At 51.6% G+C, this 23774-nt stretch overlaps 1 protein-coding gene across 1 annotated transcript in view; it reads right to left on the bottom strand.

Moving 5' to 3' along the window:
• MEGF6 (multiple EGF like domains 6) overlaps positions 1-23774 on the bottom strand; it is a 74515-nt gene that overhangs the window by 7552 nt on the left and 43189 nt on the right. Inside the window, exons 4-22 of the mRNA XM_062507573.1 lie at positions 21498-21620; positions 15068-15193; positions 14162-14284; positions 13438-13560; positions 11734-11871; positions 11062-11184; positions 10152-10274; positions 9382-9549; positions 9046-9177; positions 8831-8959; positions 7277-7405; positions 7038-7172; positions 5708-5842; positions 3208-3333; positions 2187-2318; positions 1656-1784; positions 1258-1389; positions 836-964; positions 154-282 (exon numbers count right to left, since the gene is read on the bottom strand). Of these exons, the coding sequence (XP_062363557.1) occupies positions 154-282; positions 836-964; positions 1258-1389; positions 1656-1784; positions 2187-2318; positions 3208-3333; positions 5708-5842; positions 7038-7172; positions 7277-7405; positions 8831-8959; positions 9046-9177; positions 9382-9549; positions 10152-10274; positions 11062-11184; positions 11734-11871; positions 13438-13560; positions 14162-14284; positions 15068-15193; positions 21498-21620 (2484 nt within the window). The remainder of the gene's footprint in view (positions 1-153; positions 283-835; positions 965-1257; positions 1390-1655; positions 1785-2186; positions 2319-3207; positions 3334-5707; positions 5843-7037; positions 7173-7276; positions 7406-8830; positions 8960-9045; positions 9178-9381; positions 9550-10151; positions 10275-11061; positions 11185-11733; positions 11872-13437; positions 13561-14161; positions 14285-15067; positions 15194-21497; positions 21621-23774) is intronic.

The following is a 23774-nucleotide window of genomic DNA, read 5'->3' as shown; positions in this document are numbered from 1 at the left end:
CAGATCTCCAGTTCCTATGACCTGGCAGCCGAGACAGCCCTGGCTCTATGTGCGTGCCCATGGAGGGCAGGGTGGCCACTGGCCACAGACACTTGTACTGGCTACAGACACCTACTGTGGGCACAGACACCTGCCCTGGGCACAGACACCTACCCTGAGCACAGCGAGGGCCAGTCCAGCCCGGGGGACACTGGCACTGTCCCGTCACAGGGTCACAGTGGGCACCATTCAGGCAGTCACAGGCTTGTCGACACTCCAGTCCATAAAATCCATCAGGGCAGGCTGTGGAAAATAAAGGACAAATCCACACAAAATGCAGAGCTGGAGCCCTCCTAGTGAGAAATGGTGCTTGCCCTTTGGTGGCCTTTGTGGCCAATGTGAGGCTGCACCAGTGTGACAGCCACAGCTAAGGGCAGTAAATATTAGAAGCAAGTCCACCGTGGACATTCCAGGTACAGGAGAGGGCAGTGGTGGATCAGGAGAGTGAGGGCTTGAGGCTCCTGACCATGGAGAGGCTGCTGGGGGAGCTGGATCCATGCATCCAGGGACCCCTCCAAGAGGCTGCTCCAAGACCCTGTGTGCAACATGTACACACTCGGGTGACCACAGTAGCTGTGCAGCCACTGGGCCACCTATTACTTATATTTTCAAAGTCTTTTTATTTTCCCTAGACCTTTTCCCTCCAGAAATAAAACCAGAGGCAGCAGTTTGCAGATTTGTTATTTGCCCCGTGACCATCCTGAGTAATTCTCTTTGCTGTAACAGGATAACAAAGTCAGACAGGGAGCACAACCCCTCTGGGATGGAGCCCTGGTCCCCAGGGTCAGGTACTCACCGTGCTCACAGAAGGTTCCTCGCCAGCCTGGGCTGCAGGTACAGGCCCCGCTGACGTGGTCACAGGTGGCTCCATTGTCACACTGACACTGGTGCCGACAGCTCAGCCCAAACCATCCTTCTGGGCATTCTGAAAGAAATGAGACTGAGGAGTCTGTCCTTTCCTGGGTCCCAGAGAAGCTATCCTAAGGCAGGGGCTTGGATTCTGAAGGAAATAAAAATATCTAGCAGCTGCTTTGTTTATAAGAACCAGTGGGTTCTAACCTGCCCCTTACAGGTGTGTACCCACATCACACAGCCACCCTGGGGACAGGATCACCATCACAGCCAAGGCAGGGGACTGGGCTGGAGCCTTGCCCTTCCCTGGAGCACCTGCAGCCCCTGGCTGGGTGTGGAGGCCAGCAGGGCAGGGGCAGCACTCACTCTGCTCGCAGTGGGTTCCTGAGTACCCGGCCTCACACAGGCACTGCCCGGTCTCGGCGCTGCAGCTGCCGTCGCTGTTGCTGCAGTTGCAGGTGTGGGCACAGTCAGGGCCCCAGCGCCCCAGGTCACAGGCTGGAAAAACACAGAGAGCACAGCACGGGCACAGCGCTGCTTTCATCAGCAGGCACAACATCCCTGGGGCACAGGGACAAACACGGCTGCAGAGAGGCCAGTGGCACTGCCAGCACCGGGCAGACAGAGCGAAGAAACCAAAAGGATTTCAGAGGGATTTCCCTGGCAGAGGCACGGCACGAAGATGAGAATGGAGCGATGGCAGCATAGCTTGGCACAGGTCAGAGTGGCCCAGGAGTGAGGGTGGCAGAGCACAGGTGCCATACCTCGCTGGCAGTGGAGCCCCGTCCAGCCGGGCGGGCAGCTGCACGTCCCGGTCACCGGATGGCAATGTCCCTCGTTCCCACAGCTGCAGCTCAGCTGGCACTCGGGGCCGAACCAGCCGGGTGGACACACTGCCAAGGGAAACAGGGAGGGACTGCAGGTGGCTGGTGGAACCCTGGCCCTCAGCAGAGCCGCTGGGGACTGCGGTGCTTCGGCAGAGCCGCGAGCACTGGCACAGCTCTGACATCCCCAGTGCGGCTGCTGAACGGGACCAGGGGCTCAGCATTTGGCCTCCCTTTCTCTTGCTGCAGTGGAAATGGGGCTAGAGGGACTTTGAAGTCCCCAGCCTGCACCCCAACGAGTAAGGAAACAGAGATGTACACAGTGCTCAGCCTGCCCTGCTGAGCGTGGCAGTGCCTGGTCAGTCAATGGATGCTCCAGCTGGAGCAGATGCTACAGCTGAGCTGAAAAACCCCCAGTTCCAGCTGGAGATGGACATTCCAGCTGAGGGACCCAGCCCAGCCTGCACTCACCATCCTGGCAGCGCTGGCCGGTGTAGCCGGGCGGGCACAGACAGGCTCCAGTGGCAGGGTCACAGCTGGCATTGTTTGCACAGTCAGGGCAGATCTCCTGGCAGCCCCGTCCCCAGAGACCCTCAGGGCAAGCTGGAGCATGAGCAGAGAACACACAGCAGTGGGATCAGAGCCGGGGTGGCAGAGGGAAACGTGGGTCCTTCTGGGTTCCCTCTGACCGTCATTGCTGTGCTCATGCGAGACACGGATTTTTGTTCACAGCACGTGGCTACAGCAAGGCTGTGCCTGTTCCACAGGCAGCGTGCGAGCCCTCTCTAAGTGCTATTCTGAGCTCACTCCAGGATTTTCATGCCAATTTTGGATTTGCCTCCACTTGTGGGGAGCTCCAAGAGCTCCTCAGTGAAAAATAGTGCTGCTGGCACAGAGACTCCACAGCTGCTGTCACACCATGGACAGCACATCAGTCACTGCTCCAGGACCCGCTGGGAGTTGCAAAGGAGCAAAAGGCTAAACTGCTAAAACCAGAGCAAGAATCCTTCTCCAACTGGTCCTAAGTTGCCCCAGGGCCTGGAAAAAAAACAGCTTGAAATGTATGGTAAGCACAGTGCACACGTAGTTTCATTGCTCAGCCAAACTCTTAGGAGCAGGACATCTCAATGTGACTAATTCCTTCCAGCTGCTGCAGTACTGCAGAATCATGCAAAAAGCTTTCAATATCAGACTCTCTAGTTTTCCAACAGTTAAAGAGTAATCTGGTGAAGGCAATTAAAAACATGCATCAATAAAGAAAGGTTCCTCTCCTACAATGAAGACTGTGACAACCAAAAACATCATCTTTTTCATTGTGTTGTTTAAGACTCACCATTAAAAGCCACAGTTTTTTTTCTAATTTTCCACAAAGATGATTCTAAGTGCATTGGGTGTTTTTAAAATGAATTTTTTAGTAAAAGAAATTAATAGGTTTACACCTAAATCCCTCCCTCTACACCAAAGTCCCTGAGTGTTTGCTGCCCATGCTCACCTTGGGCACAGTCATGTCCCGTCCTGCCAGGTGGGCAGTGGCACTGCCCTGTGCTCCTGTCGCAGGATGCTTCTCCACAGGCACAGGGATGCTGACAGCCTGGCCCAAATGTCCCCTCAGGGCACTCTGTGGGAGAACAGCAGGGTCAGAACTTCCCCCTCAAGGTGCCCAAAAGCATTTTACCAACCTGTCCCTGCAGGCTGAAGGAGCCTCTGGGTCTGTGGGGAACAGCTGTGAGAGGTTCCCACCTGTGCTCATGGTTTAGTGGGCATGGTGGGGCTTGCTCAAACGTTGGACTTGGTGGTTATGGAGGTCTTTTCCAACATTAATGATTCTGTGAGCCTGGGTGTGACCACTCTGTGAGCCACACTGGTCACCACCAGCATTGCCACCGCCCTGGTCTGTCTGCCTGTCACTTCTCTCTTGTTGTGTGCCCTTGCAGCAAGTATTTCTTCATGCAAGAAGAATGCATTTCTTCACTCACATCCACAAAAGCTGAGGCCAAACTGGTGTCCAGTTTTGGTGTCCAGACAAAGGACTCTGCCCAAGGCACCCTGCTGTCTCTGGACTGGGGTGCAGAACACTGGGGTCACAGCCCCACACCAAACCACTCCTTGGCTTTTCCAAGATGCTGTGAGAATTTTTACCTCCCTGGCTGAATGCCTTCAGAATCTGAGCACCAGGATTTTAAGAAGCAGCCAGGTTTGCACCAGGACACAGATAAAAGCAGAAAAGAAGGAGCATCCTCATGGAGAGAAGGAATAAGTGCTTTTCCTTCCCTCTGCTCTGCATGCCAGCGTGGTTCTGCTGATCCCAGCTCGATTTGATCCTTGTACCCTGTGCCACAAATTAGCAACCAGCTGGTGACACGCAAAATGAGGGCCCCAGACCAAAGATCCTTAAATCCTCTCTGAGTCCCCCACAGGAGCTCCACGCTCACCAAAGCCAACGTTCTGCAAAGCTTCAGCAGAGAAGAACACACCGGCACTGACAAACCACGGAGGAAATGCAGAGCCTCGATTTCCAGTGACACAGTGGAGTTTTTGTTATTCCTTCTCTTTGCTAATTGATGGCAGATGTTTGTCTTCACCCTTTAATAATTTCCAGATCCGAACAACAGCCAAGAGCCTACTATTTCTATACAAATATTTGTGTTATTTCCTGTGACTCCCCCCTACAGACTTCAGCTCCTTTCTTACCCTTTCTTTAAAATATCCTGAGCAGGAGTGCCCAGCCTGACAAAGCTCCAGGGACTCCAGGGACCACAACATCCCACCACGGGGGGCTCAGGGCTGTCAGACCCAGCCAGGGAGCACAGCCCTGCAGGAGCTGCTCCCATCTCTCCTGCCAGCACTATGGTAGCACTTGCACTGGGATCTTTGCTGCTTTCTGCAGCTCTTGTTCCAACCGAGTCCTGTCAGAGATGGGGCTCTGCACCATGACCTTGTGCTGGCAGATCAGTGAGGTTGATGGTTGCAACTTCTGGGCTGGGGTGAAGCAGTGTTTGGCTAAACATCAGTTAGTGCAGAAACTCCTGGGATGTTCTAATCCAAATCCTGATGCTGGCCCCTTCCAACCTCTCCATGCAGTGTCCTCTGCTGCTGCACCCTGTCTTCAAGTGTCCAACTTTTTGCATTTTCTGCAGGACCCAACCAGCTGAAGTGAGTTCAGGAGGCCCCAGCCTCACAAGAGCAGGAGTGGGTTGATTTTTCAGTCACCACTCAGCTCTGGGGTTGGCAGAGCTTATTCTTTTCCAAGTGCCGTGTTCGTATTTTGTAATCATCACCTCATGCCAATGACTCACTGCCTTTGGGTTCTCTCAAAGCACCTTTGTCTGCCCAAAGTGAAGCTCTTTGGCACACAAACCACCCCCAGGATCTTGAAATCTGCACCCTTAGAACCTGAATGTTGGACACAGACACACACAGAGCTGGGCAGTTCAGTCACTGTCCCATCAACTGGCCCTTCATGGGAAGAGCACAAAACTGCTCTAGAAGGTTCATACAAAGGCAGAAGTTTGAATCCTAATGTAAATTAAATGTAAAATTCTCCTTTGCACTTGCAGATGAAACAGTTTCAATAAGGAATAGAGAACAGAACAGAAAATGTGATACTCTTGTGCTGGGCAGGGATTGCCTGGAAGGGAAAAGGCATCAAGGCCAGGGAAAGATAATTAGATCCCAGTCACCTCCATCTACCAACACAGAGATGTCCAGAGGCAGGGTGAAGTGAGACCTTGTTCTCCTTTCCTGAATCAGGCTTGTTTTACAAAAGGAATTTACTCTCCCACTTTAAAGAGGTGGCAGTGTCTCACAGAGAGCAGGGGACAGCAGCTCCTGTGTCCCCTGAAGTCTCTACCAGCCACCCATCAGATCACTTGTAGTGGGCTGGGGCTCTCAGGGAATCCTGGAAGTGCTTTTGTGTCATTTTGTAAAGCAAAATTGTGAGGACTGGTGAGTTTCCAGCACACACAGAGCTACCCTGCATGGCCCTGCCTTACCTTGGTCACAGTGCTGGCCGTGATAGCCTGGGGGACACTCCTTGTGACACTCCCCAGTGACAGGGTCACAGGGCACTCCTGGAGAGCAGCTGCACTTCTTCTTGCAGCCATCCCCGTAATACCCGGGGTCACAGCCTGTGAACAACCATCATTAGAGAGAAAGAAGCTCTGAAATTAGTCCTTGCCCCTGGCAGAGCCCAGTCGTGGGTGCTGAGCACCCTTCCAAGCTCCACCACCCGCTGTCTCAGCTGTGACACCCACCACCCAGCTCCTGCTGACCACTGAACATGGCTGAGTGTGAGCACAGTGTGCTCCTGAATGAGCAAGAGGTGAGACAGTCTGGGAGGGTGGAAAGGAAGCAGAGCCTTCCCCTGAGAAAATTAATGGGGAAAAGAGGCCATGGGAGCAGAAAGGGGGATGCTCTGGGGGTGCTTCATGGGAACAGAATGACACCAGACGACACCAAGCTCGATGTGAGTGTGGATCTGCTGAAGGGTGGAAGGGCTCTGCAGAGGGGCCTGGTCAAGCTGGATAGATGGGACAGATACAGGGATACGAAGTTTAACAAGACCAAGTGCTGGGTCCTGCACTTCGGCCACAACAACCCCTGCAGTGCTCCAGGCTGGGGACAGAGTGGCTGGACAGGGGCCAGGCAGAAAGGGACCTGGGGGCAGTGATGGGCAGAAAGGTGGACATGAGCCAGCAGTGTGCCCAGGTGGGCAAGAAAGCCAATGGCACCTGGCCTGGATCAGGAATGGTGTGGCCAGCAGGAGCAGGGCAGTGATTCTTCTCCTGTGCTCGGCACTGGTTGGGCAACACCTCGAGTGCTGTGTCCAGTTCTGGACCCCCCGATTTTGGAAGGACATGGAGGGGCTGGAGCATGTCCAGAGACGGGCAAAAAGGCCGGTGAGGGGTCTGGAACACAAGTGCTGTGAGGAGCGGCTGAGGGAGCTGGGGATGTTCATCCTGGAGAAGAGGAGGCTCAGGGAGACCTCACCGCTCTCTGCAAGTCCCTGACAGGAGGGAGCAGCCAGGGAGGGTCGGGCTCTGCTCCCAGGGAGCAGCAACAGAACCAGAGGGCACAGCCTTGAGCTGTGCCAGGGGAGGTTTGGGCTGGACATTACGAAGAAGTTCTTCACAAAGGGTGGTCAGGTGTTGGAATGAGCTGCCAGGGAGGTGGTGGAGTCACACCTGGAGGTGTTTAAGGACAGACTGGATGTGGCACTCGGTGCCCTGGTCTGGGTGACAGGGTGGTGTTGGATCATAGGTTGGGCTTGATGACCTCACAGGTCTTTTCTAAGCCAGCTGAATGTGTGTGTGCCTCACTCACTGTCCTCACAGCGCTGGCCACAGTAGCCAGGTTTGCAGCGGCACGAGCCATCCCTGGCATCGCAGTCCCGCGAGTTGTGCTGCAGGCACTGACACTCCTCCGAGCAGCCGGGCCCGAACACCCACTTGGGGCACGCTGCAGGGAAAGGGAAGAGCTGGTCAGGCACCCAGGGAGAGGGGCAGAAACCTCCTTCCCAGCAGGCTGGAATCCAAGGGTAACGAGGACGAGGACAAACGTACCCAGGTGGCAGAAGCGGCCGTACAAGCCGGGATCGCATAGACACGCTCCGTAAATCCGATGGCAGTGGCCACGGTTGGCACAGTTGCACTTTTTCCTGCAGTGCTTCCCGAAAAATCCCTTGGGGCACCCTAATAACAGAGAGAGGTTTCCTGGGAAGATGAGCCAGTTTCAGCAGGTCATTTTAATTGAGAGAAACACAGCAGAACCAGAGCCGTGTGAGGGATGCAGCGAGGCAAGGGATGCAGCCGGGGGTAGAGCAATCAGATTTCCTGCACCAGCTCTAGAACAGCTGTGCAGTGTCACAGGGGATGTCACTTGCTGCCACTCCTTGTGGTGCTCCAGGGTACCCATCAGCTCTGCACTCCCTGCGACCAGCAACTCTGCTGGTTGGGACAGAAATAACCCACCCGCAGGGCTCCGAGAGGTCATGGCTGTCCTCCATGAGAAAGCAACCCAGGAGGCTGCTCCTGTTGAAAAGCCACAGCGATATTTGCACTATTAAGTGAATAAAATTATTGTTTTTTCTCTGTTATGCTAAAGATCTCAGTATTGGAAGCACATGGCAGACAGGCTGTGTCAGCAGAGTGCTCTGGCCAGCAGCTGCCCAGCAGCACGTGCCTTGTCCCTATGAAGAGAGGAGCAGAGGAAATGCCACCCTGGAACAACAGAGCAATTCTGCATTGTTTATTTTAATTTTACCTTCCTGTTTTCTCTCTGTCCCCCTCAATCGTCTCCTTCCTACAGAAAGAAGAGGTCGGGGTATCTCTTGTGTTCATTTGCATTCTGCTTCACTCTCCTCCTTCAGTAATAGTTCCCATATGCTCCCAACATGTGACTGAAGTCCTTTTGTCTGAATCTCTGATTGTCTCCCTCTTTCTGGTTTTCACATTATGTCCCCCAAATTTTAACCCTTTGGGAGTGAGAAATGAGCACCATCAGCAGTGACACCTCCTTTGGGTACTTTGGGTAACTACTGCTGTCACAGCTTTCTGATGTTTTGGGTGGGAAATACCTCCACAGTTTCCATAGAAATCAACCATGGAAATTGTGGGTTTAACATTCCTTCCTGTGTCTGGCACTGAATGCCCCATGAAGTCTCCGGAGAGAGATCTCTGCCCTGAGTCATGGATGAGCAGTGAGCAGGAACTGCAAAGGTTTTTGAGTGCAAAGACAAGACAGAACACCTGGAGCACTGTCTTGTGGGGGAAGAGTGCCATTTACCACTCCTTTGGCTTTTTAAAATGACATTTTTCCACATAAGATTCAGTGCCTGATGGAGTCAGTGCAGGAATGTGTTTGAGCCGCTCTCACTGGGATGGTTCGTCAAGAGAGCTGAAAGGTGTTGTTGATGAGCAGTTACAAAATGTAGGGAACCCCACAGGAAACACTTCCAGGCTTCAGAGAAGCACATCTGGAACATCTGAGAGCAGCATCAGCGATGGCCAGAACAGCCATTTATCCAAGGATGGCAAATCTCTGCTAAGCCATTGACACCAGGAAGAAGGAGGACGGGCATCCTCTCACAAAAGAGGGTGAGGGGACACTGGACTCACCATCCTGGCACAGCTCTCCGGCCACGCCGGGCGGGCAGCGGCAGGCGCCGGTGGCCGGGTCACAGGTGCCACCGTTCTGGCACCGGCAGCTCTGGCTGCAGTTGCTGCCGAAGGTTCCAATTGGGCAAGCTGGGGAGGGAGAGGAAGATGAGGCTCAGGCTCGCGGGGCTGCAGCCACCGCACAGCCCGGAGCAGAGGACAGAGCTGTCACTCACTCTGGTTGCAGAGCACGCCGGTCCAGCCGGCCGGGCAGTGGCAGCCGCTGCCCTCGGCCGTGCAGGTGGCTCCGTTCTCGCAGTCATCGCAGGTCAGGCTGCAGTCAGGGCCAAAGGTGTGCTCCAGGCACACTGCAACGAGAGGCACTGGGGGTGAGAACCTCCCCGAGGCTGCTGCAGCATCCTGAGGAGTTTGGGCAGAGAAACCCCCGTGCGGAGGCTGCAGCAGAGCTAAATACAGAAAAGGCACTCAACAAGCCTGGTGTGTTCACCAAACAAATAAACCCAGCCTGCACCGCTATTCCCGAAGAGTTCTGAGCAAAGTGTGTCACTGACCGAATTTCTCTGACAGCGTGTGCTCCCCTCGTGCTTCCATCTCCTCCTCCTCCTCCTCGTAGTCGTCCTTGAAGAGCTGGGTGAATTCATCTCGCAGGATGGCCACGTGAGGGATGGGGCGGATGACGGGGCGCCGGCCATCCAGGGCCTCCACCGTGTCCTCTGTGGCTGGGGCAGCAGGGACAGAGGTGACAGGTCACAGTGGGGAAGGAGACAAGGTTTCAGGGAGGTGAACAGTGGGGCAGGACCTCTGCAACAGCAAAGGGAAACCAGAACTCTCTGTGGGTGTCAGGTTTGAAGAACTGATCTCACCCTGTTTGGACACCTCTCAAGCTTTTCTAGATTGGTTGTTCAGGGTTTTTTGGCCAGAGTGAGACCAGATCAGTTATGTGACCTCAAGATCTCTGTACTGCTACAAATAAACATTATTTCTTGTAAGGAGAAGCTGTAGAGGCTGGTGACTGTGGAAGGGGCTCTGGCTCTGTGTGGAGCCATCACTGCAGGCTGTGTAGCTGTTGGAGGTGTAGCTGTGCCAGAACTCCCTGCACTTCTTTGGACAGTGCTGGGAACGAGGCTGAAACAGGACCGGTCCTGTCTGGGAAAGCTTTCCAGGGCTGGGGTGAGGCACTGCCACTGCTCAGCTGCTGTAATGGAATTGAAAGAGGTGAGGTGAAGGGCTAAAGAGCACCAGTCTGTGTGATCCTGGCTTGGACAGGAGGCAGAGGAGGGACCCACATCCCAGCCTGAGGCAGCTCAGAGGAAGCACTTACAGATGCAGCTCCTTCTGTCTTCATCCAGCTTGTGCCCAATGTCACAGCCACACTGGAACGACCCTGGCTGGTTCTGGCACGTGTGTTCACACCCACCGTTGTTTGCAGAGCACTCATCCACATCTACAAAACATGGGACACTCCAGTGGGACAGAAGCAGTGGCAAGGGCTGGCCACGCCTGGCCATGCAGCAGTAATGGGCTGGTGGCATCCTCTCTGCTAAATATGTGAAGTCATTGACTCTAAAAATGGAGTTAAACCACCTCAGGGATTAGGGATGCCTGGCTTTCAACAAAAAAGAATGTGCTGGGCTTCAGTTCCCATCCATTATTAATTGTGTAGGAACAGGTGGGTGCGCTTGGCTCCTTCCCCTGGGAAATGTTGAGAGCTTTGGAAGTGAGAACAATTATTAGGGGGATTTTTCCCCACATTCTTTCTCTTGAGAAGGTGACTCATCAGAAAGCTGGCAGGAAAACTGGTAGGAGCTGGGAGGAACTGGAAGAAATGCCTGACTGCTCACAACCAGGTAGGACAATTTCTTGTTCTCCTAATTAAAAGCTTCATTAGTCACCATCTTGGCTATGTTTCATACAGATGCTGTTATTTGTCTTTATCCCTTGGGTGAAAGTGATGGGCAATGTTGCCCTCTGGGGTTGAACATCAAGTGGTTTTTGTGAATTAATGGGGTCAAGCCTGGGCCAGCTCACTTTGAGTTAGCCCAATCTGACTTTGATGTGTTCAAAAATCCCATTACCCCTCTCCAGTTGGGCTGGGCTTAGCGTAAGGGTTAGATAGAACTGAGCTGCCCCACACTAAACGAACCGAGGAGAGTGACAAATTAGAATTAGAGGGACCAATTCCCTGTGTGTCCCTGGCTCTGCCTGGAGCCCAGCGAGGTGTTGGCACTCACCATCACAGCCACAGCCATCGGTGCTGAGCCTGTACCCGGCGTGGCAGGAGCACTCGTAGCCCCCAGGGTAATTGTAACAGTCTTGCTGACAGCAGTGAGAACCGGTGTCACACTCATTGATATCTGAACGAGAAACAAAGAGTGTTAATAAACTGCAGAGTGGTGGCAGGAACGATTAAAACTGCTCCCTGACTAGTTGTGGTGAGCTTTTACTGATCTGCTGCCAAATGCTGAGCCAGGATTCTCAAGTTCCTCTTGAAATCAGGGAGCTTTGTGTTAACAGATCACCCTCCCTATCGAGGGAGGAATCCTGAGTCCTTGAGGGAAGTTCATTGTGATCCCCAGTTGGGAATTGTGGTTACAGGTTTCATGTCTTTACAGGCAGGGCGATTCCAGCTGACTGATTCCTGCTTAGGGCAGTTTCATCCAGGAAAAACTCATTAGTTTGGAAGTCATAATTGCTGTCCAAGTCATAAGTGCTGTCCCAAGTATATAATGCGGGAAGTTTGGGACATCTTTGAGCAGAGCAATATTTCATCTCCTCTCACTTTCCATCAGTTTCTATCCTCTTTAGCCTGTTTGAAGTGCACATACACAGTTAGCCAAGAGGGATCCTCACCATTACCTGGGATGTGCTTGGAAACCAAAGTCTTGCCCTTTCCTGTTCCTTACCAGTGCACGACTTCTGGTCCTCTTCCAGCCGAAAGCCAAAGTTACAGGTGCAGACTGGGCCAGAGCTGGTGTGATGGCACATGTGGGAACAGCCCCCATTGTTGGCTTCACAGCTGTTCACAATCTCCATCTCTATCCCTGGAAAAGGCAGCCTGGTCAGGATCCCGTGGGACACATCTGCACACACAGCTGGCCCCTGCCTGCCCCCGGTGTCGTGCCAGCTCCTGGCACTGCATCCCTGCTGAGGAAGGGGATCTGCAGTGGGAAAGGATGGAAATAGCTCAGCACAGAGGCCACTGCTGGGCTGGGAAGTGGGTATAAAAAGAAACCTCTGGATCTCACGCAGCCTCTTAGGGACGGGGTCGTGGAGCAGGCTCTGGACAATCTCTGGGATGAACAGGCTGCGGATGAAACTGCTCCCGCTCCTGCCAAGCAGCAGCCTCTGCTGCCAACCAAAAGTTGGCTCAGCCTCAGAGCAGAGCTGTTCTGGTGCCAGGGAGAAATGGGAGCAGCAGTACACAGCTAAGTAGGGAAACATCCAGATGCCTACAGCGAGAATCGTTAGCTCCTGACATGTCAAAAGTGGTCGGTGCAAACATCAATTGCAGCCATAGATCATCCGGGCTTGGCAAGGTTTCTGTAAACTTGTCTAGTTAATTAAGCTTTCTTAAACTAAAAGGAACTTGTTTCATGGAGCCTTGACTCAGTCCTGAACCTCAGGAAAACAATTTCTGCCTTCAAGAACACTGAGTTTTTCGTGCATTCAGACCCAAGGAGGATGAAAGAAAGGGAGCTTGATGCTTCCCAATGGATCTGTGCTTCTCATAAACAAAAGCTGTGCCACAGTGGAAGACTTTTTCCAGATTTCACAACATGATTGTCATCCCTCTCTTCCCTTTTCTTATTAAAGCAGCACAAACAGGGTTTTGCTAAAAGAAACATGCTAGGAAGGGCAAGGAGAAACACTTTTCATGTGGAAAGGCTGCTTTGCTGACCCCAGGGCAATGTCAGTGCTTATGGTGTGAGATGGCCTGTGTCCCTAAAAAGAAAGCTGTGTACATTCTTAAGACTCTTAAATCTCTTATCATCCTGGTGTCCCACACTGCTCTGTTTGATGCCTTTCAGACCCATTTATGGCCTGCAAAACCTTGCCAAGCTCCAGCAGCAGCACAAGGGGACCCTCACAGCTCCCAGTACCACCAGCTGCCAGCACTGGGACTGCCATGGTGGCTGTCATCTGTGAGGGGCTGGTGGCTCTGGCTCAGCTGGGCCCTGTTGGGCTGCAGCAGCTACAGGGAGCTGTGAGGACAGTCCAGCTCACTCTTGCATCACAGAGTTTATTTCTCTCCTTGATGGGAGCAGATGTGATCCCTTCACTGGCTCGATTCTTCCAGTGACACATCTGCAGCTGACTGAGCTTGTCCAGCAGAGTCTCCAAGAGCAGAACTTGGCTTATTTGAAGCCAAATGGCTTCAAATCAATTGCCATAACCAGCTAAAATGGCTTCATGGTGACTTTAAAGATCAGACCGAGATTTTTATCTTGGTGGGGGAGTAAACAGCCCCAAAACTGCTCGTGAAATCCTTCAGCAGAGATTGCCACAGCTTGGCCTTGATGATTCCCAGAAGGCAGTGACAAACACGTGCCTGCAGCAGCCCAGGGGTGCCCTGTCCTGCTGGGCAGGGCTGAGCCTGCAGTACTCACGGTAGCATCCCTTGCCATCCGCCCCCAGCTCGTAGCCCGGGTTACAGGTGCACTTGAAGGAGCCCCGGGTGTTGAGGCACTGGTGTGCACACATGGCCAGCCCTGTCAGGCACTCGTTCACATCTGGGAGAGGGAGAAACCATAAGATAAGTGGGCTGAAGCTTAAATATCCTTCCAAAGGAACTATTGTTATGGTGTTTGAGTTCTGCACTGGTTTCTTGCACCCTGAACTCTTCATTGGAGTCCAGACCAACAAAGACAAAATGTTAAGAGTTTGGAATTGCTGTAAAGCTTCCCAGGAGGTTGGATCACATGACAGTGGAGCATTCACAGAATCACAGATTCAATTAGGTTGGAAAAGACCTTTGAGAACATCAAGCCCAATCTACAACCTAAAACTACTTTGTCACCAGACCATGGCACTCAGTGCCACATCCAGTCTATTCTTGAACACCTCCTGGGACAGGGACTCCACCACCTCCCTGGACAGCCCATTCCAATCCCTGATCACCCTTTCTGTGAAGAATTTCTCCCCAGTGCCCAGCCTAAACCTCCCCTGGAGCAGCTGTGTGTTGCTGCAGACAGCTCAAGCAGGGCTCTTGCACAGACACCACCAGAGCCACCTCGGGGACAGAGCGTGCTTCCCTCCGTTCTGTTCACTCTGAGCACTCTTCCATCCATGAGACAGGGATTTTCCTCCACGGGAGCTCTGCAGGGCACTCACCTTCGCAGGCCTTGCCATCAGGGGCCAGCTGGTAGCCAGGGTGGCACTCGCAGCGGGCACGGCCGCGCTGGCTGTGGCAGCGGTGCATGCAGCCCCCGTTCCTGTCAGCACACGGGTTCCTCACTGCAGGCAGAGCACAGAGCCCGGGTCATTCCACACTGATCCTGCCTCTCGTGGCACTGGGGGCGAGCAGAGCAGCAGGAAAGCCTGCAGTTTGTGAAAGCCTGTTCTGCACCAGGCAGAAAATCCCTGCTCCATCCGTTCGGGAGGATTTACACAGTGTGAGATCCCGAAAAAGGCTGGCATTAAGCTGGGTAAAACCCTTCCAGCAGAAGCTTGGCACAGGTACATCCCTCTGCAGGGATTACAGAGCAGTGCTGGCAACTTGCTCCAAGTGCTCCTACCCAGAGGTTTGCCAATCTCTGACCTGCCCAGGGTCAGGACAGATGCTCCAAATCCCAGCGAGTGCTGCATTTCTAACATCCCAGTTGTTCCTTCTGCCATCACAACTTCACAGCTCAGGACTTCCCTCCTTCCTGCCTTTTGAATGCCAGTGACTATGAATGAGATCAACCTGGTGTTCTGTCCCCTGCAGCTTCTCTCCCTCCTGAGCCAGGAGCAGATCATCCAGAGAGGGAGAGGATCCCACCCTGCTGCCACACTCTGCTGTCCCTCCACTCCCACAGCAGCCTGTGCCTTCATACATTTCATTTTTGTTGGCTACACTCCTCCAGCTCTTCCCATCCCTTGGAATAAGCCACAGGACATGTCCATGACAACAAAACACACAGAGTTTTTACTGGAAATCCCCCAGTCTGATCTGCTGGACATCTGAGCATCCCCATCCCGCAGCTCCCAGCTGGAAGCTGTGGCTCCCCAGCCCCCCGGCGTGCCCCAGGGACTCACGGATGCAGCGCTTGCCATCCTGGTGCAGCTGGTGGTTGTGCCAGCACTGGCAGCGGTGCTGGGCCAGTGTCACCTGCACACAGTCGTGCTCACAGCCACCGTTGTTCAGGGCACACGAGTTCAGAGCTGCAAGGCAAAGGGACACAAAGGATGGCACCTGCATGAGTGAAGGGCACCTCTTGCTCAGGACCAGGGCACACTGCACACACTCAAAGCCCGTGAGGATTTAAGCTTGGAGCACATTCAGTGACAAGTTCACGGCCAACTTGATGAGCAAGGAGGGTGTTAAACGGGAGATGTTGCTGCAAAAGCTTCTGGGCAGTGCAGGAGAGGACACCCACCACCGTGCCAGGTGGGCACCCCGCTCTTTCAAGGCGAGATCAGCTTAACAGGGTTGGGTAGGAACTTAAAATGGTTCTTTCCCACCATAAGAGGCCCCAGCACTCTTTCTGAAGGTGATTCCAGGACACAGGGAGCTGGGTCAGGTCCTGTCCAGCACTGGATGGGAGGGAAGCAGGTTTCCTGCCAGGCATCCGCCCTCTCTGAAGGGCACCGTGTCAGCAGCCAGGCCTCTGTGCTATTGCTGAAATTCCCATCCTTTTGTTCCAGGACAGTCCCTGCAGGTGCAGTGGCACAGCTGCTTCGAGCCATTACTGCTCAGAGAGTTGTGCTGAGGCACATTTGGGTTTTCCTGTAACAAAAACTGAGTTTCTGACTCCGTGATGTGCAAAAGTCACTGATCACACAGGGCGAGACCCAGCAGGTGCTGCCAGCTCCAGGAGCTCTCAGGGAAAAATGTTTTAAGATGCATCCTGTGTGTCCATACCTGGACCAGGTGTAACAACCCCCAGCTCAGGGCTCTGACTGGGAGATCTCTGTGTGGAACCTGGGGCATGTGGGGTCCCTGATGCTGTCACCCAGGCAGAGCACACAGAGATACAGCAGCAGGAGCTCTGATTTCATCCTCAGTGTAGGCAGGACTGGGAATTGAGCTTCCAGACTGGAGTTCCTGGCCATGCCACAGCATTTCTGTGTGGCCTTGCGCAAGGAGCCCGGCGGATTCCAAAGTTAGGAAACAGAAGGTTTTGCCTGGGCTACAGCACAAAGCAGACCCTGTGACCGAACATGTGGACTCCTCACAAGCCTGTTATCATTAATCAGCCTGGGAACAGCCTCCTCCTCCTGTTCCTGTAATCTGGGATGTCTCTGCAGGCTCAGCAGAGGAGCGGGATGTTTAACTGAGATGTGAGCACCTTGAATGTGTCAGAAGATTTTACTGCAGCTCTCCAGGACCATCGACCTTGGATCCAGGAGGAATTTGAGCTGGGAAACAAAACAGGGAAAGACTTTCTGGAGCTGGATTCGTGGACTCTGGTAGAAAAGCCATCATGGGATAATGACATGCCTCCAAAGCCATCCAAGTCCCCTCTTGGAGCATTGGACATCTCCTGAGTTAAGCCACCCAACTCCGGTTGCACTGAGCTTTTCCAACGAGAGGTGTCTCTTACAAGAACCAGGAAATTGGCCTTTAAACCCTGTTCTGTCTCTTAGAATCCACCAACGTGTCACAATCCACTGGGTTGGAGGAATATGGCTCAACCCAGCCCCTGTCCAGGATGGAAACCCAGCCCTGGCTCCCATAAGCAGAGCAGAACGATGAGCTCTGGGCTCACAGGTTTCTGACCTATTTTTCAGACTCCAGAATAAACTAATGTGCTGGCTCAGAGGAATCTTATAGGAAAGCTAAAAATATCTCTAATGAAAACCATCTCTCCCCAGGCTGATGCTTCAGGTGATCACAGTGCCCTCCACAACCCCCAGAGCTTTGGAAGCAGGAGAGCCTGGAAAACAGCTGCCAGCTGAAATCTCTGCTTGTAACTCACTTCTGAATCCCAAGGCAAGTTGGGTCCTTGCTCTTGTACGTTAGTGAAAACAAATATTTGGCACAGAACAAAAATAAAGGCAAAAATATATATATTTTCATCATTTTCTGCACACCATTCCCCTGCAAAAATAAATAATATGCTTTAACTCAGAGCTGTGGATCACTCTCACTCCAAATGTCAGAAAAACCTCAACTTCTCATTTTATGCCTTTAATTAGCTAAACAATGTTTGGGGGGAAAAGCAGCTTGACAGGGTCAAGATTTTGCCATACAAAGCATAAGGCTGGAGCAAGAACTCAGGGTTTATGTTAGTTGTGCTGGCATTGTTTCCTTTAATCCATTTGGAAGGAAACAACAGAAATACTCAACGTTCCTGAAAAGCTCTGGGTCAGAATTACACTATTCGAGCTCTAGCAGAAATGGGTGGTCATTTAAAAATATTCCAATATATTTAAGTGTTTAATAACATATATTCAAAAATAGCCATAAATAATGTGCTTGTTGGAGAGCTTTTTAAAAAATAAAAAAGAAAATAAGTCAAACAATGCTGATGTCTGCCAAAACATTCCTTCATCTGGGAAAAGCACTGGGCCAACATGGAACAAGCCAATGCATCTTATGTCTAAAATAACCTCCCAGGATGCAATTATTCGGGTGAATTTGAAGTCTAAATAATGGGCTCCTTGCAAATTCCTACATGACAACTGAAAAAAATTGAAAGTCTGGGCTCTTCCACACAGGATTTCAGGAGAGAGAGCCTGTGTGAGGCTGGGTCTCCTTAGCTGGCTCCTTGCAGAGTCACAGCCAGCAGACCTCGCTGCTGGCCTTGTTTTAATTACTGCTCGGGGCTTTTATTCTGTTTACAGAACCACTCTAAAAATATTTCCATTCCCAGATGCTCTGCCGAGCTTAACATTTCTGTGACAAGGCTGCCAAACCCAGTGTCATCCTGTACATCACACAGATTTTTGTAATTACAGCTCAGACAGATTTTCCACAGATGATATTTCAGTGTCTGTGAGAGGGAGGTTCCTTCCAGCCCCGCTGTCTGAGGGGAGTGCAGTGCTGCTGGAAGATGCTGCTCCCAGATTCGGACTCTCTCAGGCCTGGGAAATGGATACAGAGGGATGGAAAAGAGATTTTTGCTGCTGACTACACTGGGGAAGTGGATCTGTGCAGCAGCAGCCTAAGACAGGAGTTGATTTAACACCTGATCTCTGCACCCTCCAGCTGCCCTTCTGACTTTTCCTCTCTCTTCTCACTTCTCCTTTTTCCTCTCTCACCTTTCCTTCAGATCTAAGTGATTTGCCACCAGAAGTGTGATACCCTAAGAGTGACTGTGAGCAGCTGTAACCAGAACTGAGCAGGATGTTCCCTCTGCAGTGTCACACAAACCCCATCGGTTCTAAGAAAAGGCTGAAAAATGTGTGATGGGGCAAAGAAAAGGTCAAACTCCCTAAAATGGGCGAGTTGCCTGCAAAATGAAAAGCCCCAGCGAGCACACGTGGTCGCTGACTCCCTGCACACACAGCTCACACCCACACAAACCTCCTGGCATGGTCCTTCTGTTCACTATATCACCCCTATGCTTGAGGCTCCTTCATGTGAAGTTCTCCTAATATATAAATAGGGATCCATCATGTAATCCCAAACTGATTTATCCTAACCTCAGACAACTTCCAGAAACATGTTGTCTGTTAATCCAGACCATCTCTCTGCTCCTCAGGCCAACAAAAGCAATTGGCTCCCATTAAACCCCTCTGCCTCAGCCTGGCCTCCATCCCTCTGCTGAAAAAGAGGAGAAGGACCTGGAGATGTCAGCTTCCTGCCTCTGCCCATGTGGTTCTGATAAAAAAAGAGGTAATTTCAGGACGCCCAAGGCCTCTCTCTGTTCTGTTTCACTTGCAATGGAAGCGGCTGCTCCTTTTCTCCCTCTCTCAGCAGCAATTTGAACAAAGACACAACAAAAGGATCCTGCACAATGAGCTGCAGAGCACTGAGAGTGGCCGAGAGCTGGACACTGGAAGGGGCTTTTAAGCCATTTGTGTGCTCTCCTGGGTCACAGCCCCAGGTAGCAGCTAACCCTGGAAAGCTGCCTTGGCCATGCCAGCGCATTGTAGGGGAATTCTGGAGCTCCAGCTCAGTGCTGCTGATCCATCACTGGAGCCTTTGTGGGTTTTGTGGGGACCAGAAAGCATTTAAAGAATTAGACCCGTGATTTGACAGCCCTTAACTAGAAACTTGACTGCAAAAGCTTCTTTCTGTCTCCAGAACACTCTCACTGGTCAGGAACTTCCTACAGCCCAAATTTGTGCTTGTTCCAGTGTGGAGCTGCAAGCTTCCCTGAGCAGAAGGATGGATGGATGGATGGATGGATGGATGGATGGATGGATGGATGGATGCTCACTGTCTCCAGTTCCCTTCATTCCTGGTCTATTCCCTATATCTAGTGGCAATATTTTGCATTTTGACAGCACAGAATCTCTACAGTAAATGAGAGAAACTTGAGGAGAAAAGCAGCTTTGAGCAGTTACCCCAAATCCCTCAGAACAGACCACAAGGCAACCTGGTGTCTGTGGGTACAAAAGGACAGCCACAAACACCAGCAGAGGAGTCACCTCTGAGCCTGTGCTCTGTTCTGAGCTTTTATAAGGAAAAGATGTTCCACCCCTCCTCACAACAGGTTTAATGGGTTAGTACAGAGCTCTGTGAAGGTGTGACATATACACGTGGCCAGGCACAAATGTGTAAAGAGAAAAAGCCACCAGTCCTGAAAAGAGAAAACCTCATCTTAGATTCCACTCTGCTGCTATTTTAGAAACATTATTAGATAATTATGCAGCGAGAGGTTTTTATTTGCCCTGCCTGGCCTGCTTTGCTTTCCTGGGTGCTCTGGATTCCAGGGGTACCAGCACTCCAAACTCAGTGCAGATCCTGCAGGCTCCACTCCCCAGAGCTTCAGGAACTGCCCCACTCACTCCTATGGGTCAGATTCCATGAACAGAGACCCCTCACTTTTGGCAGATGAATTCCAGCACTGCACATTGTGGCAGATACTTGCTCACAAGCTCAAAGCAAAGCAGGTTTGCAGCGCTGGGCACGGGCAGCAGGAGCAGGGCAGCCCAGCCTGCCTGGAATGCTCAGCTCTACCAGCAGGGAAGTCTGGAGAGTGAAAGAAAATGATGGAAATTCCTCTTAAAGAAGATATTCCTCCCTATAGTAATCCATTTTATGCTTTGGCTGAAAACTGTTCCAACCTTCTGGGCCAGTGCTGCTGAGAACCCCTGATGTCAGCCTGCCCCACGTTTTATTCCTCGAGGCGCAGGCAGCTGCAGGATTGCTGCACACCACAAGAGAGAGAGCAACATATTCCAGAGACAATTAGGAGATGACAGACCACAGCACACTTACATGTGAGCAGCAGCAGTGCATCACCCAGACACCAGTGCTCCAGTTCAGGGCTGCCAGGGTTGCCCTGGTCCCTTATTTGCCATCCTTCTCCTTCTGGATTTTTCCAGCGAAATAGGGGGTGCTTGGAGATCTTGCACCTTAAATCTCACTTGTTTGGGTGTCATTATGTACTGGAGGCAGCTGTGGCCAGATGTGCATCAGTACAGAGCTGGGCACAGCGGGTACAGCTTCCCTGGATGGATTTTTCCTGCTCACATCACCGTTCCCGACTGGAACACACAGGCTCACACAGAAGACTCTGGAGTGTGACTGTGTTCTGAGAAAACCCAGCAAATGGTCTCTGCAAACACCATCACCCGGGAATTCTTTCCACTTGCATGAAAATATCCCTCAAATAATGGAAAAATGTGTCAAATGAAGCCGTGAGGGAGAAGTGGTTTAATTAAAACAGCCACAGATGCTGGAGGCAGACTCCACGCTCCACTCTGAGCCTCCAGTTTGGAGCAGGCAGACAACATTATTTCAAGGAATTGGCCCCAAAATCAGCTGCAAGGCAAACTTGGTGCCTGAATGGTGGTGTTTGGGCAAGCACCATCCAAGAGGATGCATGATCAGCATCCCAGAGAAGAAGGATTTGAGTTATTATGGCCACAGTTCCAGACACAGCCACATTTATTGTCACTTGTCTGTCACATCTGCTGCCCACAGCATGGGCTGGGGAAATAATGAGGTCAAAATGAAGCCTGACTCGAAATTTCTCAGAATTTTATTTATGCATCTTTTCTGAGAATGCCATATCTGATTTATCCCGTATCAAAAGCAGAGGCACCAAAGCACTTGGGAGTTATTTCTCTGAACCAGAATAAACTCAGGGACAGCAAAGCAGCCTCGGTTGCACATGACCACATGGAAGAACGGCAAATGTTTAGAACCCAAGGACGGAAACTGTGAGGGAAGACACAAGGGACACAGAGGAGCACAAAACCCATCAGCATTATCCCACACTGTGGGCACAGAGGATGGTGGGAGTGAAGAAATCAAGGTTTTCTGTTCACTGCCACAGATTTACTTATAGGGAAAGGGTTGCAAAGAACAAGAGAAGAGATTCCCAAGGAATTTCCAGGGGAGCCTTACCCAGGCAGGTCCTGCCATCCGTGTGCAGGCGGAAGCCAGGCTGGCACTCACAGTAGTAGGAGCCCAGGGTGTTCACACACCGCTGCTGGCAGCCCCCGTTGTGCACCTGGCACTCGTCAACATCTGCAAAAACAAAACAACAACAAAAAAAACAACAAGGGGAAAGTGGACAAAAACTCAGGGGAGTGGACAGGAGGGTTTCTGAGCTCAGGAATATTTATCTTCTGTTGCTCGACTCTGGATCTGCGGAATGAAAGCAAAGGGAACAAGATTGGCCATTTTGTTATGTTTGGTCAGCCAAGCTACTTGTGAAATTCCAGGGACAAACCTGCAATCAGTGAAAACCAACCACAAAAACCCAATCTTGTTTGTCAGTCAGCACAAACCATCCTCATCTGGTCACCTCATAATGGTCACCTTTCCCGCTGACTCCAAGATAATGGATTCATTCATATTTTACACTTTGCTTGTCAAAGGAAATTTTAAGTTTCCTTTGCTTTTAACTTTTCCTTAAGTTTTTAAGAGATTTCTTCCTTTGCCATAATCAGAAACATGGAGATGATGTGGACAGAGCTGCACAGTTCCTTAATTCCTGCCATTTGTGGGTGTGCAGAGGTGTGCACAGGTGTGCACCTACACGACCTTTCAGACTGGAAAGGATCAGAGGGGGGAACCAGATCCCACCCATACGAACAGCAAAGCACCCAACCAGTCTTTCCCTTTCCCATGGAGAGGAAAAATTCAGCAGCTTTGAGTCTCTTGGCATTTCTCTTCGCACTCTCTGCACCTCCAGCTCACCCAAACCCCTCCCAGCCAGGACAGCCCAAGCCAAGCTGAGTTCCCATCTCCGTCCTATCCACGACTGTTACTGAGAAGATAAAGAAACATTTCCTGAGTGAATCACAGCGGGGTGGGGACCCCTGCGTGTCCTTGCACGCCAAAGGTGCAGGAAGGTGCCCAGCCCTGTGCCCACACCCTGCCCACCAGAGCCTGCTGCCCCAACCCAGCTCTGCTTCACCCACAGATCCCACTGGGCAGGCAAAGGGCACAGAAAAAAAAAAAATAAAAATAAACAGAGCGACACAGCCTTGGCTTGTGAGCCAAACCTTAGGTTCATCAGATTAATTGCCAAGAAAATCAGCCAGCAGCAAGGGAAGGTCTGGGTCAGGGATGGAACAGGAAGTGAAGTGGGAAAGGTGATGCCTGCTTGAGTCGGTGTTTTTGAGCTCTGCAGTCATAATACAAAATTACCCTTTTCTCAGAGCACTTTTCTTAGCGAGGCTTAAAACATGAAAACCTAAAGCTCAGAGATCATAAAAACCCCTCGTGTCCCAGTGATTTCCAGGGAACCCCCAACCTTGTCTGGGGGTGTCCTGCTGCACTGGCCATGCTGGGCTCCTCCTGCAGTGCTCCCACTGCAGCTGTGGTCTCCATCAACCCAGCAAAATGCTCATTTCTCTAATGCCAGACCTTTGCTTTATTCAGTGGACTGAATCTTTTAGGAGGTTTTGCTATTTTCTTCCTGTTTTTTCCAAGACATTGAATAGTGAAAGAAAGGAAAATGAATAGATTTTTGAGGTGAAACATAAGCTTTGAGTGATGCTCTCTGAAGACTGAACCAAAGCCAAAGTGCTTTTCAAGGGGAAAAATGTGATGGCATGAGCCTGAGATGCTGGTCAAAGCAACCTAAATCTGATTAAATAATTCTCCTCTGCACACACTTGGGATACTGCAGAGCCCTAGAGCCCCTGAGGCACTCCCTAGTCATCTCTGTGGGCAGGATTAGCTATTAATACACAGAACTGGCTCTGTTCAGTTCAAGAACAGGAAAACTGGGGTTTGAGAAGGTTTTACATAGCATAATAAAGTTTTTTTTGGTCTGAATTTAAATTACTATTCCACTGCTTCCCTTCAACTCTAATCTGAAACCATAGAGAATTTACTGTCCAAGAAACTTAGTGATGTGTTGAGTAAACTTCTTACTTTCACCCCATTACTCATACTCAGTAATTTTACATCTCCTCTCTCCGTGTCTCCTCTTCCCCCTTTGTACTTTTCACCCCCTAAATCTCCGTGACTCCAGAGGGCTGTCCCCATCCCAGCCCCCTCCTGGCCTGGGAGAGCAGCCAGTCCTTCCTCACACCCTGGCCACAGAATCACCCATCACCTTCCCTCCCACCACCCCCACGTAACCCAACTCATCCCAAAGTCCCTCCTGGAGCCTCACTGATCTCCTCTGCAGTGCCAGGAAGATTTTGGGACACCCTGCACAACGGT

Source organism: Cinclus cinclus, chromosome 23 (assembly GCF_963662255.1).
Source record: "Cinclus cinclus chromosome 23, bCinCin1.1, whole genome shotgun sequence".
NCBI classification, from domain to species: Eukaryota; Metazoa; Chordata; class Aves; order Passeriformes; family Cinclidae; genus Cinclus; species Cinclus cinclus.
This window is presented reverse-complemented; position numbering and strand designations above follow the sequence as displayed.